At 40.3% G+C, this 17944-nt stretch overlaps 2 protein-coding genes across 8 annotated transcripts in view; one reads left to right on the forward strand and one right to left on the reverse strand.

Moving 5' to 3' along the window:
• LPIN2 (lipin 2) overlaps positions 1-4634 on the forward strand; it is a 49894-nt gene extending 45260 nt beyond the window's left edge. For 3 of the 5 annotated variants that reach the window (XM_068932289.1, XM_068932288.1, XM_009667094.2), the window contains one exon: positions 250-4634. In XM_068932289.1, coding sequence (XP_068788390.1) covers positions 250-394 — 145 coding nt within the window. In that variant the 3' untranslated portion in view covers positions 395-4634. The remainder of the gene's footprint in view (positions 1-249) is intronic. The other 2 variants (XR_011139146.1, XR_011139145.1) reach the window with 1 other exon arrangement.
• An 8460-nt stretch (positions 4635-13094) lies between these two features.
• The window catches only part of EMILIN2 (elastin microfibril interfacer 2), a 33666-nt gene continuing 28816 nt past the window's right edge, over positions 13095-17944 (reverse strand). For all 3 annotated transcript variants that reach the window (XM_068932285.1, XM_068932287.1, XM_068932286.1), the window contains 2 exons: positions 14676-14807; positions 13095-13507 (listed from right to left, as the gene is read on the reverse strand). In XM_068932285.1, the coding sequence (XP_068788386.1) occupies positions 13170-13507; positions 14676-14807 (470 nt within the window). In that variant the 3' untranslated portion in view covers positions 13095-13169. The remainder of the gene's footprint in view (positions 13508-14675; positions 14808-17944) is intronic.

A 17944-nucleotide genomic window follows, 5' to 3' on the forward strand; every position in this document is an offset into this window, starting at 1 on the left:
CCATGATGATTCCTTACGATCTCCTATTACAGCATTTGAATACATTATCTGCCAGAGACTTTCAGCTTTGGATACTTTAACTTTTCAAAAAGAAAAGTAAACTGGCAAAATAAAAATTGAAAATTACTTTTGCAGTAGTGCTGCCTTATTGACTATAGAGTTCTGGACAAGACTTCTAAAGCTCTTTTTGGCTACAGTTGAACAGTGACTAGACTGTGGAATAATGGTCTTTCTTCTTTTTTAATATAGGTATTTCAGACTAAGTGAGCTTGTGGAACATGTGTTCCCATTGCTTAATAAAGAACAGAGTTCTGCCTTTCCGTGCCCAGAATTCAGCTCCTTCTGCTACTGGAGAGAGCCTCTTCCTGACCTGAACATGGAAGACCTAGTCTGAAAAGCGCTCCTCACCTAGAAATGGAATTTCATATTCAGCTACTCAACTTCAGTTTAAATGTGAAGAACTTCCGTAATGAAGATGTTAATTTATATACTGGTACCATAAGTCTTACTAAAGAAATCACTTTAACTCTTGTCCGTTTAAGACAAAGAAAATGCAAAGCTGCTGCCTAATTTTTTTTATGTGTTTTTGTGTTTTTTTCCTGCAGTGCTTGTCTTTTTTTGCTTAACTGTTGTGAGGCACTTGAGATTGGCCTATCAGTAATCATAATGGTACTCAAGTGTTTCATGACAATTAAATGCTGAGGTAAACTATGACTTTGCATTTTCATCAGTACAGACCTTAATTGTAAGCATAGACTTTTGTATTAGTCTTAATAGTATATTTTTTAACAAGAAGCCAAAAAGGGTATAGAAACTGCCAAATATAATGTCAGACCTATTAATAAAAACCATGGTCTAATGTTCAGATGGATAATTAGGCCGCTTTACAAAGGAGCCAGAACCTAAGAACAGCATACTCTTTCTCAAATAAAAAACAGAAAATGTGTAGACATGAACAGCCTGACAGACTCTGAAGACATAAAATTCCTCTTTAAATGTAAATATGTCTTTTTTCACATGTACAAGACTGCGCTTGTACAGTTCCTGCTCAGATGAACTCTGCTTACTTTTTGAACATGCAATACTTAGATCACTTTATGAGCTTGTTAAAATGAAAGTTGTCTTCAGATACTTGTATGGCTTTTGTTGTTTCCAGGCTGCTTTGCTTTATGTTAAAATTTTGATCAAGAGAAATCTTGAACAGTTCTTTAAGAGTTGGGGAACTGGCATTTTTATTTTACTTTTCAGCATGGAGATGCATATGTGCATGTATGCTGCGTAGGCCAGTAAAAAGTATGTACAGATTATATTCAGGGAATTGTAATACTAAGAAAATGATGTATTTAATTTTTTAATTATCTAACTGCAGGTCTTTCCAGAATACTGTATTGCAGATTTTCAGTAGCTGGAAGGAAGTGCAGCACAATAGTGAGATTCCAGGTATGAGAATGGTTTAAATACTGCAGAGCAGAATAAAACTTTTTGTTTTTCCCTTTGAGTAATTCATAAGCATCATGCTGGTCATTCCTCAGGTTAAGATCGGAGCCTGTAAACAAACTGCATTCCAAGTCTAGTATTCATCAGCTGTCAAAGAAGCTAGTATTTCTCTCTTCAAAAGTACCTGAAGGCAAAGGGGTAGGTCTGCTTTTTTAGGTTGAGTTAGTGCATTTAACCTCCTTAGGATAAATCTACGAAGAGAATCTGTGTTTGCAGCCCAGAGGGTTTAAGGACTATGGTCCCTGAAACCTCTCAGGCCTGGGCTTTCTGTGGCCCACAACCTTCCTTGTCACTCCTTAACAAGTTCCTGAGGCTGTCCATCTGGGGCAAAGCCCAAAATTTCCAATGGGCTGTGGCGGGGAGCTCTCACCCCTATACAGCTCCCAGTGGTTGCACACTCCTGTGCCAGGAAGTGTGAGTGGTGGTGAGAAGGCAGTCACACTGCAGCCTGCTGCGGTGCCTGCAGCAGGCCTCCTCTTGTTCAGAAACAGGGCTTGGGGGTGCCCTTCTGCTGCAGCCTACTTAAGCTGAGTAGAGAAAAGGAGGAGCTCAGGATCTCTCCTTTTTCACACCTGCAAAATAGGGCGTTTAGAGGATTTTCCCCACCCACAGGAATATTTTCTTTCCTTTATCAGGCTGAACTATCAGAACCTTGCAGTAAGAGTAATTATCAACCTAGTCAATTGGTGAACGTCTTGGGAGACAACTTTTGGATCATTATATAAATTAAGTTACTTTTTAATTCTTCCATTTTAAAGCTTCAGTGTATTGCTGTCTCCAAAAAATATTAAGTAAGGAGTGGGGGCAGGGGGAATCAACCTGAAGTCTCTCTTTCAAAGCAGGAGTGAGAGACTGGAAAAGGAAATATACCTGTCCGTTACCGTGTGCCATATATGTAAGTGAATTGAAAGGCATCCTCATTCTTGTACAGTGAGAACTACACTTTCTGTGACTGTTTACCAAACCAATCTACTTGGTGTTTCAGTGGATTTCACAGGATTCAACTCAAAGCATATTTTGTCCTACTGCACAGATTTTTTGCACTGGTAGAAGCTTACAAACATCATTCCATGTATTTTTTTCCTTTCTTTTCTTACCTTTTGTTCCATAGATTTTTGTATTAGAAGAAACTGAAATTTTCATGATCACTAAGAGCTTTGGAAATCAACAAGATTTAGGCTTTTGAGTGGCTTAAATACTTTTTAAAAATTCCAGTGTAATAAATTATTTTATTTAACAAGATTAAAGATTCTATCTAAAGATTCTGTTTTACATGAAGAGAGTGAAGCTGCCTCTCCTAAAACAGTCCTTTATGTCAAAATTTTCCTTATCATATTTAATTGATTCTTGATGGCCTTGGAATTAGGCAGGTTTTCTTAAAAAAAAAAAAAAACAAAAAGAAAAAAGCTCTTCATGAAAACTATAAATTATCTGGGATAGCATTCCCAGTTGGGCAAATTATTACTAAGTTTTGGCTATATCTTTCTTGATTGATTCTTACTTGATTAATTTTTTCTCTTCACTTGAATTCTGTTCATCTTTTTAGATTGTCATAGATAAGCTGTGGATTTTACAGTGGGGATTTGGGTAAATGAACCATGTGAAAACTAAATCATGTGTATCTCCAAATGCATATAATTTAAGCTGGTATGAATTACAGGAGTTGTGTGGTTGTAGAGAGGTCCTCATTCTGCAAACCTATTATTTTGCATTATATGGATGTCCAAAAAGCTGCTTAGTTAAAAATGTTTGCTTTTCCACGCTCTCTGTAACAGCTATAATTTTGATATTTGGTTTTTGATAAAAAGTATAGTGGGAGCTTTTTGCCTTTTTTTTTTTTTTTTGAAATCATCTTTTATTTCAAGCTTTGTTCAGATTGTTTGACCCTGTTTAGGAATGGAATTTGGGAGGCGCTGTACCTGTCATTGCATACCTACTTAATTTGGATTACTAGGCACTTTGTTGACTCTAGAAAAGACATCTCATTATTACAAAACATAGGCTTGTGCTGCAATATTAATATGATGTGGAGTAGATAAGAAATGTGTGGTAGCTTGTTCTTTGTTACCTTAGTTGAGAGAGGTGGCCTGAAACTAATGCTTAAAAACAAGTTGTGCTATGCTTATTTAGAATTAGCACAATTTAAGTCATTCTTTCTATGAAAGAGAAACTTCTAAGTGTATATGTCTGTGGGCACATACATATCCCTGTTAAGACTGTTGTTGAAGATGCAGATCCTCTTAGCGTTGGAACCATGTCAAAAGCTGAGTCAGTGGTATGTACCTGGGGATAGATAAGGAACACTGCAATTCAGATTTTGTTAGTTACTTAGACATTGCCCATTTCTGTGATGATATAAGGATTGGTAATTTAATCATTTGTATACAAGTGGTAAACATTCCTGGATTGTTTTTTCTTTTTTACTGTGCCATGCTTATACTTGTACTTTCAAAAAAGGTTGAGCTTTCATCCTTAACAGTATACAGTTGCGTGTGCAATCTTGGCTCATGTATATTTAGCTTCCTGTCATCAGAGTACTCCTTTAAAAACTTTTTTTTTCAACTGGAAAAGTTTAACACTTTTGTCAACTCAGTTATGGAACTTCTGAAGCAAACTCTGAATCAGCTTATGGTAAAGTCAGAAGGGATGAAAAGAAATCTCATGTTAATATTTCATATAAGTCTTGTTGAAAATGCTCTCAGATGAATGAATCGTTTAAATAACTGTAGTGAAAATTCATAATGAAACCTCAAAAATGCATAGTGAAGTTGAGATGCCTCTAAAGTGTCACTTTTACCTAAAGAAGTGTTAGATTCCAAAGTTAAATCCTGATGAATAGATTTTTTTTTTCACAGTGTTAATTATTTCCAGATGAAAGTTACGTTTTGGGTTTCTTTGAGGGTGGGAAAACTTTCTTCCATTGTTATTATTTCAATTTTATGTTGAACATGCAGAATATTGATTAGACAACCCAATCACTAGTAAGATAGTGTGTTTAAAATTGTCAAATCTCTGACCATACCAATACAGTCATTTTTGTTGAGACTGGACTATCCTGGGTGCAGTAACTCACACTTTGGTGCAATGTTTATTGATGTTCAGAACAATGTTACCACAATAAACAAACTTAAACTAAAGATTTTCTTCAATTTGTGCTTTAGGAATTCTTATATTACTAATGTAGTAGTAAATATGGATTTATTTAAATTGCAATCATACTTTACATGGAATTTAAGTTGCTCTGCTAAGGACTAGGACACATTTGCTTCCTCCCACGCTTAGTTAATTTCTTTTGGGCTATTTATACAACTGATAAATAATTAGTGTTATCAAACTTGCATTGTATACCACTACCAATATTTTGGGTTCAAACTATACCAAAAAGCAAACATATGTTATAATATAGAATATCAGCCAACAGATGCACTGTGGTCATAGACATACATACCAAAAAAAAAAAAAAAAAAAAAAAGCTGCCTTGAAGAAAACCTTGCAACCACTTAGTATGAGCGCTTGTAAATCTGCCCTAATTTGGAGTTTTATCCTAATTACATCCAAGTTAACTTTTTCATTTCAAGGCAAGGCAGTGTCCACCAAAACAGTGTTAACTTGCTTGAGGCAATTATTGTGAAAGCATCTTGGAAAAGGATATATAACATAGTGTGTAGCCATACTATGCTTGCATGCCTATAGCCTTAGTTTTCAGTAGAAACTTATTCTTTCTAGTCTCTTGCTATTATCTGTAAATATATCTATCAGTCTATCTTAGAAAATCCAGCTGCTTTTGTGACACTTAAATGTGGCAGTATATTGCTGTCTCCTGCACACATTAGCTCTCCCTGTGCCCAGATACAGAGCTCAATGCTACAGTGTTATTATGTATTGCTGCAGTAGCAAAATCTCCTTTTCTGTTTATTCCCCCATGTGATTTTGCTTACTCACAGTCCCCTTCTCCTGCACCCTTCTCACTCTCCTGCAGGTAACATGTGGTCTAGGTGGCAGCTTAACCTGGCTGTGAAGTAGCTGTATGCATATGATTGCCCACAATCTTCACTGGAATCTTGCTATACTGTATTTTTTAAGAGAGAATGACTTTCTGGCTCAGATGATCTTGAAGTGATTTTTCATAACATTTTGCTCTTGACATGCTTGACATCAGAATTTTCTCTCTCTCAGTGCCTAATCTAAGAGTGAATGTGCATGTACATATGTACATGTGTATCCTTTTACAACACACAGAAATATGGTTTGGCTCAAATGGATCTTAATTCCCTCTTGCCATTCCTAACTAGAAGTCTTCTGATAAATTTTTCCACAGAATTCCATTTTATCAAAAACATGAAGGGTGATAAACAGATAGTATTTGTATGGATTTGTTACTGGGACTTTAAGCATATGTCTATCTTGTCTCTGATTAGCATGAGAAAGTGATTTGGAAGCAATTGGTGTGAACTGACGCACACCTGTATTGTTAATATTAGCACTCTTTGTAGTAGTCTAGTTGGACAGCATTTCACCAGTGATCATTCCTGTTCCCCACGTCTTTGCCCCTTTCTCACGTGCAGGCCTCACTAGTTGTTCTTTGTGCAGTGAGTGACTGTAAGTGCAAGCAACAGAAGGATGATAAGTCCTACGAATGCCAGCTGTTCAGGTTTGTGGCAAAACCATGTTTGGAGGTCCTGCTGTTTCTCCTGTATCCATCCTGTCTAATAGTAAACCCATTTGTGGTGTATGGATTTTTCTGTCTGGGAGCAACTAGTCTTAGGTGTGTAGAGGATAGGGGCCTCTACTAATTCTATCTCTGTCAAAAGCTCCTCCAGAAACTTCTGGATGACTGATCAGCTTTTTGGGGGCCTTAGCAACGAGGAAGAAACCTCATCCACAGCATGCTGAATTCTCAAACCCCCTCTCAAGAGGGTTGCCTTGCCTGTGAAGTCTGGAAAACCCAAACTCCTCCTAACTAGTGGGCTATGAGTTCTGGGAGGTAGTGAGGGGAGGGAAAGTTCACCAAAGGTTTGTGCATCCTATAAATCCCACTACTCCACTCCCACATATTTCATACTGATTACATCACCACAGGAGGATCTCGTGGTATATACACAGTCTGTCCTGTCCTCTTTACCCACACAGACCCACATACACAATAATAAAGAGGGGAGGTGCATTGAAAGAGTGTCTCGGGGAGAAGTAGTATTGCCTGTAAACCATATTCCAGCCAGCTGTGGCCATGGTTTCGCAGAATGGGCACACTCTTGTGCATTTTTCTTGTATGCAGGGCACCATTTTTAAAGTATCATGTCCATCAGTCTGTACAGGGAGGGCAATGGGAGGCTACATGTGCAGCTGTGTACTGTGTGGTAGGGAAGCACTTTTGCACCCCTGCCCATTGCAGTTGTATATCAGGCTCTCAGGCCAGTGGTGAACGAAGCTGTGACGTGACTGGCTGTTCAAAGTGTTTTCTGGGCAGTGACAGGTTACTTGTGCAGATTTCCTGCATGCTGCATGGGCAAAAAGCATAGGGTGCAAAGCTTCTGGAAGTTTCTCTGTTGGGCACAGCAAGGACATATCGCTATCTTCTGCATGGTAGGGGCTGCCGCTTTCATGTGACACGTTTTCTAGGCTTTCATACAGCATATTTTCTAAATAGAATGCTGTCTGCTGCTTCTCCTCCCTTGCCATAGTCAAATTAACCAAAAAACCCGGTGATGGTCCTGTCCTATGCCACAGATGCCCAAGGCCCCTCTAATCACTCAGGAGGCAGTGGCTGTAGTGAAGAATAGGGTCAAGGTCCTGGAGAATAACCCTTTGCTGCAGTCTTCCTAAGGGCAAAAGGTGGCTGCGGCCTGGTCTGAACCCCCTTGCTGGGTGTTGAGGGCCTCCCTGCTAAACAGCTGGGGCAGCTTGGAGCCCGCATGTTGGGCTGCATGACAGCAAGGACTTGGGTTAATGGCTTCCATGTATAGCACTTTGAACTGGGAGCAGTTGTGCATTGAGATATGAAAGGGTTCAGCACTGTGATTGAGTGCTGCAAAAGTCTTTTTCTTGTAAGGAAACATGCCAGAAAGATAGTTTTGACCAAGCTTTCACCTTGTACCTCCAAGTTCTGCTTTAAAGAGTAAATAGGAGGAAACGTGGGGTGCCTGGCTCTGAAATGAGCTGGAGACCTTCATCCTGCTCGTAGGAAGTGGGGCCAATGTTGTCATTGGACTGATGGTTTCAGGTGCAGAAATGGTTGTGTGCAGGGGGAGCTTTGTCCCACTTATAAAAATCAATGTTGTGTGCAGTGCTGTGACCAGGTGGCCAGGGGTCTCACTTATCCCAGCACTGAGAGCCTGTGCACTTTACAGCTTCTTTGTATTCTTTTGTTTTCTTCCATTCTTTCTCTGCCTTTTCCTTCTTTTCTCCCTTTCTGCACATTCCCCCCATCTTTTGTCCCATACTTCTGATGTGGGAATATTCTTCTGCAAGTATTTTGGAGGGAATAGGCAACATAGCCTGGAGTCAGCTAGAAGAGCCTGGGGCACTGAATGAGCACCTAAAACTGGTAAGAACTGAGTTGGCAGTATTTTTATCCTGTATATCACAAAGTCTATATAACAGTGCTTGACACTAAATAAACACTTAAAATACACATGCAAGCTTGACTGGGAAGCCAGAGATTGATAGCTCTAAAGGTGGGGAAAGGAAAAATTTTGGCTTACAGTGCTACTGTGTTCACTGGAAAGCAAAGGAGGATCAAGACATCACAACAGGTAGGTTTTATTTGTTAATATTTGCAGTTGTTTTCCATCAAACAGTTTTCCTCATGTTTCTGGATATTACTGTCTGTATGTATGTGGGTGTGTATGTATATATATATTTAATGTGTGTATATATATGCACACACAAAGCATACTCTCAAATGCACTTGTCTGTGCTGAAACATTGTAACATTACTTTTTTTCCAGTCAAGACAGCAAAGTTGGTAAATGCCACAACCTGCTTATGTATTAACATGTATAGCATGTATTAACATGCTATAGGATGCTCTTTGAAATCTCTCATGTAAGAAAGAGTTTTTCTTTTGCCTCTTGTATAAAGTCTGCAAAGTACATTGCAGGAGGTTTGATTCTGGCTCAAGTGCAAGCCTTCCTTGTGATGACGGCATATAGCCTTAGGTAATTCTGATAACTTCATGACTTGAACTTTATGCCAGTATGTGGGAACAACAAGCAGCCAAAGCGTACCTGCTGATGAAGTGTCAGTGGCACGCGTATTCCCCGAGGCTCCACATTGGTAACAGCAGGGGAGGGGTTGGTGAGAAGCATGCTTATCCATTACTGTGCCATAAAGTATGGACTTATTTATTCAACAAATACCTCATGCATTTGAAAGCAAGTTGTATCTAGGGGAAACAATTCAACCGAGATTTGAATCTCCTGGTTGCAGTTGGGGGGGCTCTCTGTCTTGTATTCTCAGCCTTTGTAAGCTGTACTGGTGGTGTGGCTGTATTTATATGTACTATTGCATTTTGTTTCAAACTGCCTGCCTATGCCTTCCGCTTACAGCTTGCTGTATTTCCTTGGCTATTTGTAATTTTCTTGAATGGCTGGTTGGCTTCACCAAGTTTGCCAGAGTCTCTTTCATCTAAATTACACAAAATTGCTGCAAGTAACCTGGGGTTCGTTGAAAAGATCTATGGTGGGGTATCGCATAAAATCCTTATTGCTTTGGGTAATCACTATGGTAATGTCTCCACTATCTCTTAAGCCTAAATAGTAATGTTGAATAATGAGGTAGTTTATATGTCTTGCAGTAGAAATTTACGTTGCTGCTTTGCTCCAAGCTTGTCTGGGCATATTGTAGATTTTATGTCTCTCTGCTGCCTGATTTGCCTTTTCCCTTATCTGCTCTAGTATATCTTATTCATGTTTGGACAGAGCAGCGTCTCTGGCTTTCTGCACGTGGGCTCATCTTCAGAAGCTCTGCAACTAATGATCTGGGTATTAGATTTACCTGCTTTACAAATGATGCTGTCTTGGGGACTCGGCTGCTTTTGATAGTTGTACTGTGCCTGAGAGACCCCCTCGCTTTGTTCTTGTCTGAAGCCTGTCAGACACACGTCTGCATAGCTGTTTCTGGTGTGGTTTGGCTTTCTTCCTGTTTTGACTTGAATAGGAGCACCTGGGATGACTGATACTGTCTGTTTTGCACACTTGATTTGACCAAGAATCTCGTAATCCTCATACACTGTATTGCAAAACTACCTTGGTTAAGAAGTCAGGCAAATACATCTCAGTCTGCTTCCTACAAAGCATATCTAAAAAGTAGCGCTGTGGTTTATGAAACATGCAGCGTACCTGCATGTAGAGCTCCCACCTACAGGATTTTTTAAGGCATTCTTAGTTTACAGATACTGTCTATTTAAGGAGGTGGATGTTCTTGGATGTGGTAGTCAAATTCATAAACAAACTGTGAAGGGTTCCCTTCAATGTAGGTATTTCCCTGCTCTGTTGCTGATGCTCACTAAGATAAAAAGGCTCTAGCAGGGGTTCAGGGTATTCCAGAGCAGGGCTCACACTCCTTCCTTTGAAGCCGCTCTGTTTTGCGTGGAAAAAATATTGCGTTGGCCAATGAGTGATTCTGTGCGTGACTTTAATGAATGTTTTATCCAAGCACTCATTGAAGCAGAGACTGGAACTCAGTTCCCACCTCCCTTTGGTGCAATCTTCTAGGCTTGATGGATTTTTTTATCTTGTAACTTTCAGTAAAATAACTTCATCAGGAGGAACTGAGTCACTTACCCTGATTACTGCAATTTCCAAAGAAGTGGTTCAAGTGTCCCTCAGGAAAGGCAGGAATCTAGCACAAAACTTCAAAGTGCTAGCTTTGTGCTAGCAAGCTAGCACAGCTTGTCAAACCTTTAGCCCCTGTGCTGCTAGAGATGGTTGATAGGATGCTATCCCTAAAAGCTCTAAAACATGTCCTCTAAATAGGCCTCCTAGATTGGGTTTTGCTGTGACACAGTTTAGGGAATGCTTTATATCTGTGTATAAATGCCAGTTATATTGCACTATCAAGGCTCAAACGATCTCAACATCTTCCATAGCTGATCCTGGGTGCAAGGAGAAACTTTTTTGTAGAAGTGGCTCTGTCTGATTAATGGAACTGGGGGTGTGAATCTGTGCGCTGGATTTAGAAGTCTACAGGCGTAGCTGGGTAAGAATTAGGTGATATAACTTTTGTTAATTCTAGCACTAAACTTTTGACCACTGATTCTTAAAATATCTCATTTGGAGGGGGGAAAAAATCATTTTTGCCAGCTAGGTCTCCCTAAGCACTCATCTTACTTTGTTTGTTTCCATGAGTCATTTTTAGAACAGGCAACAATAATGTAATAACACTTGAGTCACACAGAGTCTGAAGCCAACTTCTTAGAGCGCAGAACTGTCTTGAGGAGAGTAAAAAAGAAAAAAAAATCTAAAAGAACCTCTCAGGCTTTTGTACATAACAAGAAATTATGTTTAAAAAAATGTGGTTGCTATAGTAGACTTTTTTTTTTTTTTTAAAAAAAGTCTTATCTTGTCTGTCCTCTTCATTTTGAGATCTGTAAAGGCAGTGGGCTGAGGCTGAATATAGGATGAAAGGAGACTGAGACACTCTGAATAAGAGGGTCTGCATGCAAATACATGATAGCCCCTCAAGCTGCAGCGCAGATCAAGACAAATCTGCAGGGAAATGAAATGGGGGAAGTTGCCTTATACAAGTTGTAAGGTGCAAGTTTACTGTATGCCTCATGCTACTGGCTAACAGTAGCTCCTATAGGAACAGCGTTCCTGCTACAAACTGCATGCTGATCAGTAATACCGTACTTTCCAAAAATAAGGTGTGAAGAGATCTTCCTGACGCATATATTTAAAAAAAAAAACCCTCCCAAGGAAGGGGAACATCCTGTGCTCACAACCCCTACCCCAGTGCAATCCTCGCTGCCACAGGACTGACTCAGAGTTCCTCTACGGAGAGAAAGCTTTTTCTGTCTGCTTTTCTCAAAAGGAGCTCAGCTTTCAGGATGTGATAGTTTGTTGTGGGAAGGTCCCATCTCATTGCCTGGAAACAAAGTTATTAGGGAATATCAATTCCAAACTATGCAAGAGAGGCATGAGTATTTTTGACCTCCTCAGGTGGGAAAGGCTTCAGCTAAATGTATTATGCTGCTTATAGCCTGGGGAGTTCTTCCTTCACCTAAAGGAATTGCTTGTTCAGAGGCTATAACCATCTGTTCTGGATTTGTAAGACTGAAAATATACTACAAACCACTAAGCTAAATACAACTCTATGCAGCATGGATAGACTATAAAAACCTAAGTTTTATATAAGAATGAACAGGTGATAGTGGAACAGTCCTGCTCTGAGTGAAGTACTGTTGGACCTTTTTAAGCCATGACAGAGATGAGTGCTAGCAGAGTTAGAGAGCCAAAATATTGTTTTTGTTACTAGCCCCTTTTTAATGGTGGTATGAGAAACACTTGGTGGGATACTATTTATCTGTTTAAGCTGAGACAAAAGTTGCTCCATCCATTTAAATGGATACTGAATGTTAAAGCAAGCCTCATTTAAAAGCAGTGATGCAGGAGGCTGTTAACTTAGCACAGATGGGTGTTTTGTGCATTTGATAGTATTGGCTAAAATGACTGTTTTCCTACATCACCAGTTTTTCCTCTGGTTTGTCTTCCACGATGCAAGAGAAGAACTTCCCTTGTAATGTGAATACTGTAGAAGTTCCAGGAACTAGAATTGCAGAATTTTTTAAAAGCTTTTAAAAATATATATATTAAATATTTTAAGTTGCAGGTGCTTTTTCTAGCTGAGCACAGACAATTCACATTTTTCAGAACTGTCTTGTCCTAGAGCTGACTTTAATTTCTAACACTAAGTCTGAATAGCAAGGGCAAGACACTTAACATTGTATTTTTACTGTATCAGTTGAAAATAACTGTTCTTTCAGTAGTAGCAACTGTAACTTACACTCACATCTGTCCAGTGAAAATCTGAGTCAAGATAAGCTTTTTTCCTTGCACAGCTGCTTTCCATTGACTGAAACAAGCCAATCATCTTGTCCTGTAACATGGCATTTGGCCTTAGGGGAAAAAAGAAAAATGTAGAAGAATACCATTTTGCCTTGCACTGCCATGGTTAGCAGTTGTCTTGAACAAATTGCTTATGTGAATGTATTTGATCCGACATATTAAATGACACAAGGAGTAAGAAGTTTTCAGCTATGTCTGATACAAGCTTACTTTCTTGTCCCTACTTTACTGAGAACATGAGAATAGTTGACCACAGAACTGCAAACTTCAGCAAGAATGTAAACTTCCATACGCTAAGGAAACTGGCAGTAATACACTAGGGGAAAAGCAAGAGCACACTGGAGAAGTATCTACTGAAAATGCATTTGCTGCTTGATAGTCATTCTGCTGGAGGGGTGAACAATGACTTGGGGAAGGAGTTAATTTAGCCATAGAAACATGTTTTTGTGGCTACCTCTCACAACGGGGGACAAGGAATAGGTCTCAATGCAGACCATAAACCCACCACTGAAATCAAATATATAAACTGAATATATTAAAGCTTTGGATTTTATTACACTTATTTTCTTCTGAATATCTTACCCTTCTCTCCTGTTCAAGATAAACCTAGACATGAGAAATGGAAGGATAAAGGAGAACTCCACTAAAAGTGGAGTACATTTCATCAGAGTCTGTGTAGGCCAGTTTGCCTCCTGTCACAACAATGTTTACTTCATCTCCTGCCTTGAGGTGAAGAACAAGGTGGAACGTCCCAGGACCACCACAGGTCTGTTTCCCAGAGTAGGGTTTGTGATATTCTAACAGTTCCCTTCTGTACCCCGCTGTGTGGAGCTGAGCAACGCTTGCATTGGAGACAGACAACACTGCTTCAACATACTCATCCCTCTCAGGAGCCAGCACAGCAGTGATCAGATAGCGCCCTTCATAGGGTGATGTGAAAATGCCTGCATGAGAGAAAGAGACTGAGCTTTTGTGATCTATTCAAAATGGAGAGACACTAGTGCTCTCAGCACAATGACAAACAAAGCAACACAGGTTACCCTCTGCTTCATACACTGGTACTTGATACTGCAACAAAGTCAGCTTGGACAGCTAACCAACTGAGAGCAGTCATGAGGGCAAAGGGGTGCTTTGAGCTACAAGACTCTTCTAGTATTACTCCTTTCAAAAACCCTTTAGGCTGTATAAACTGCTGCTTTGAGACAGAGAAAGCTCTGACACGGCAGGCACAAATGCCTTAATCATAGCAGACAGCTTTTCTCGTCCCATACAGCCCTGAGATTTAAAGAGCAGCCAGGTCAAGAAAGCTCAGAAAGTGTTTCAGGGTGCATGAGGGGAAGTCTATGTCACAGCTATGGAGGTGGGGGAGAGCTAGGCATATGCCTACCTGGTCATGCTACACATGCATGGCTTACAGCTGTATTCACTCTCCTCCTGTTGCAGAGAGAAATTCAGTCCACCCATGCATAGATCCTACCAAAGATCAACTGCTGCTCTTTTTTTTAGAGCCTACCAGTCCTTAAGCTGAGGGTCTTGCCATTTTCAGAAACTGGATGGGCTGGCCTTGAGCCATGATCAGAGCTGGGTGAAGAGGCAAGAAGCACCTGCACTTGATGCAAGTCCCCAGGTTAGGGCACAGCTAATACCCTCCACTGCCATCATCCTTTGCTTGAGATGGGAGTGGCCTGAGGTCACTGTTCTTGACTTACACTTACCTGTTGCTTCCCTGCAGCCACCTCACTCGCTCCCTCCCCAAGGTTACCTGGCTGACTGAGTTGTGGTGAAATGGGTTAGCAAGACCTAGTACCTTGCCTCTGCTAATTGGGCTCATTTGGCCTGACATGGAGTGAGTTGCACAACCAGCTGTGCTGGCAGAGCAGGGAGTATGACTGAGTAGAGACTACAACTGGGCAGGTGCAGACAACCAGCAGGGACAGAGTGCATGTCTGTCTACACCAACAGGCAGCTTTTACCCACGTGTACCTGTTTAGAGGGACTTGTGTGTTATTTTAGTTGTTCAATGCACCAGCAAGATATGAAATAGCATCAAACATTGGTAAGCCATGCTGTTGCCCAGATGGCATCTCTACAGGTCCACACTTTGGCTGTTACCTGTATTAGGATTATAATAGTCCCCATCATTCACAAGCACTTTGTTAAAATGAACCACACCAACATCACTGGAGAAAGGCTTCTGTGTGAGCCCAGCAGAAAATGACACCAGAGAGGCCGCAGCAGCAGGTCCTAGAATGGATAAGAACATAATTTAGGGTCACATCAGGATGATGGCACAGCCTTTCCCTGTGGCTTACAATCCAGCATCCCTGCTCCTGCATATACTCCACTCAGACTAGCCCTGTCACTTCAGGGATGCCAGGAGGCAGGGCAGAGATGGCGCAGGAGAGGACAACACCTGCAACTTCAGAAATGGCATAACCATTGAAACAACTGTGAAGTAACCATCATGATTTCCCTCAGGGGCTAATAGCCAGCTGCCCAATGCATCTTTGGAAATCTCCTTATTCAGTATTTTGTCTCATGCTCAGAAAACAGAAAGAAGCCTTTTCACTACTCCTGCCTCCCAGTGTACATAAAACTACTCCTGTGAGCTAAATCATGTTATTCAAAAGGACCAAAATGATTTAGAAGAACATCCATTTAAGGAGCTTCTGAAAAACTCTACCACCTTAACACCACCCACCTTCCAGAAAGTCTCTTTGTCTTCTCAGCTTCTCTTGAGATTCAAAACGACTGAAAACGCACCTTATCAGACTCTCTTTGGCTCACTCAGAAAGGTTTCTCTCCACCAAAAGTCATGTTGTACAGATGGTACGCTCAACCTACAGCCTGCCCAGAACTGCTGTGCTCTCCCTCTGCAGTAGTTACTGTTCCTTTCGCCTGTGTATCTATTTGGATAACAGAGCAACTTCTGTCCTGGCTCACCAAGGTTTCCTTAGATTTTTTTTGCGCTGACACTAATCACATGAATAAAGAAAGAGTTTGTAGCGGAAATGGCTTCGGATCTGCAGCCTTCTGCAGATGGCCTTCAGCCATATGAGCTCAGTTTTATCTGTATTAGTCCAAAAGAGAAATATTAAATCTCTCTTTAAACACCCTGTAGATATTGATTTAGCAAGCAACAGAGGGAGGTGTAGGAAAGACAATACATCTAAGCTCTCCTACCCATCTCCATGTTTCTAGCTGGAACTGTGCCTTTTTAAAGCTTTCACAAGTTCTATTAATGGTTTGCAGCAGTACTTTTGCAGAACTTTGATGAGAAGTGAACCCACTTTCTCTTACATGTCCCCACTTGCAAACACTTTTCTTCACGCAAAGATCAAAGTTCAGTTTCTTTAGGCAAGGTGCAGGCTGGCAAGCACCACACTTCCACTTACTTAAGCAGTTAGTGTTGTGCAATTATAAAAATCAGGAAGAACAGTTTGAAAGCATTTAAAAGCTAGGAACTACATACATGATTCTGATGATGGAATTGCTAGACAGACAAAATGTCACAAAAGAGTCAATCATTATTCCAGAATAAAATATTTAGTTAGTTTTACAGCTTCTGTGGATAAAAAAAAAAAAAATCCCTTCACTTTAAATGTATTCAAGCTTTCCCTTGACATATATATATATATATATATATCTCCACATATTTCTATGTAAGATGGAGAAGACATATTCATGGCAATTTAGGCTTGTTGTATTTCTGGTTCTCCACCTTGCTTCCGATTTCCCAACGCAAAGTCATACCTCCCACAGAGGCCATGGACCAGAAGGGAGAGAGGGAGGGGGAAAAAAAAAAAAAGGAAAGAAGATAGATAGGGGGCTAAACAAAACAGTACACAATATAGACAATTTCCAACCAAGTGAAAGGAGAGAAAAAAACAAATAAACAAACTACGACAGCGCTGCCAAAAATTGCTCAGCTATTGAAATGAGAACGCTTCAAGAATCTACATAAAACAGAATAGAGAGTATGTAACTTATTTGTTGGTATATACCTATGACTCCCTTGCAGATGACAGCAGTATGGAGGATTTACCAGATTTTCTCAGCTTCAGACTGGCCAATTCTCCTAAATCTAAATGAGGGCAAAGTGCATTACTTGGGTGACAGGGAATGGTCTGAAAAATATCACCAGCTTAACATGCCTTCCCCCTAACCCTTTTTTCTATTTTTAACTCTTGAGTTTAATCCTACAGGTCTCATTTTCAAGAACATTGCCTTTGCTGACGGGACAGCCATGCACTACAGCACAGTGCTGTACCCATATCCATGAGCCAGTGCTCACCGAAGCAGGGCCCACCAGCTTTACCCCACTGAAGTCATGCTATTTCTAACAAACACAGACGTTAACTCATTCATGGTGCTGTGAAGACACAGCCTTAGATTCATGCTACTTTTCTTCCAAGTCTGTTAGTAACAGAGCCTTATACAAAGACCTGTCTCCTACTCAGGCTTTCAATATGCTTTTGTGCATTGAGCTGCTCCTTCATGTAAACAGCAGCAAAACACAACCATCAGTGCAAATAAAGGTGATTGATTACACATTATTTATTTCAAAATAGCACATGTGCTTTTCCCTGTGCTAGATTTTAAGTGTGTACAAACTAGAATATTGTTTTCCACTGAATGCTCAAAAGAGTAAATTGTGGAAGAGAACACACCATAGACATGGCAGGGTAATATATGTATTCAGTCAACTCTTTCTTCAGACCAAGGACCACCTACAAGAATATAAATCTTTGACTACAATAAACCTCACGTTCTTATATTTGAAGTGTTCTACAGGAATACACGGAGAAGGTAAAGATGGCTGAATATCAGACAACTCAGAAGAATTGAAAAGCCCAAGCCAACACTAGCCTTCTAGTTGCGTTTATGCATACAGGGATGTTTGTGCAGCAGCAGGGTTTGCTAGCTCAGCTGTATTCTGTATTACTGTGTAGAGGAAGTCTCTTCTAGAAAGGAGCAAGCACTCAGCCTTGCAAGCGCAGGGTTGAGTACACACAACACTGCAAACTGCCTGAAGGTGGAGGGTGGGGAAGACAACTTGGGCTTTCATTTTTCCACAGTACCCCCACTGTATGGGAACTCAGAAAATCCAAATCCTTTTCTTGGCTCTGTCGTTGCCTCGTTTTGTGAACTGGGATCTTATAAGCATTTGCTCATCAGTTCCTAGACCAACTCATTAGTTCCACCCCTGCAATTTTCTTACCTCCAGCAAACACCAATTCTCATGACTGTAAAATCGCCATGCTTAACAATATTTGATGCTGATATTTCTTTAAATAACAATTGGTTATACTCTTTTTTTATTAAAAGTGATTAAGCTGGATACACTTAGAGCCTGATACTTAACTCATCTTTGTCTTAAA

This window comes from Struthio camelus, chromosome 2 (assembly GCF_040807025.1).
Source record: "Struthio camelus isolate bStrCam1 chromosome 2, bStrCam1.hap1, whole genome shotgun sequence".
NCBI classification, from domain to species: Eukaryota; Metazoa; Chordata; class Aves; order Struthioniformes; family Struthionidae; genus Struthio; species Struthio camelus.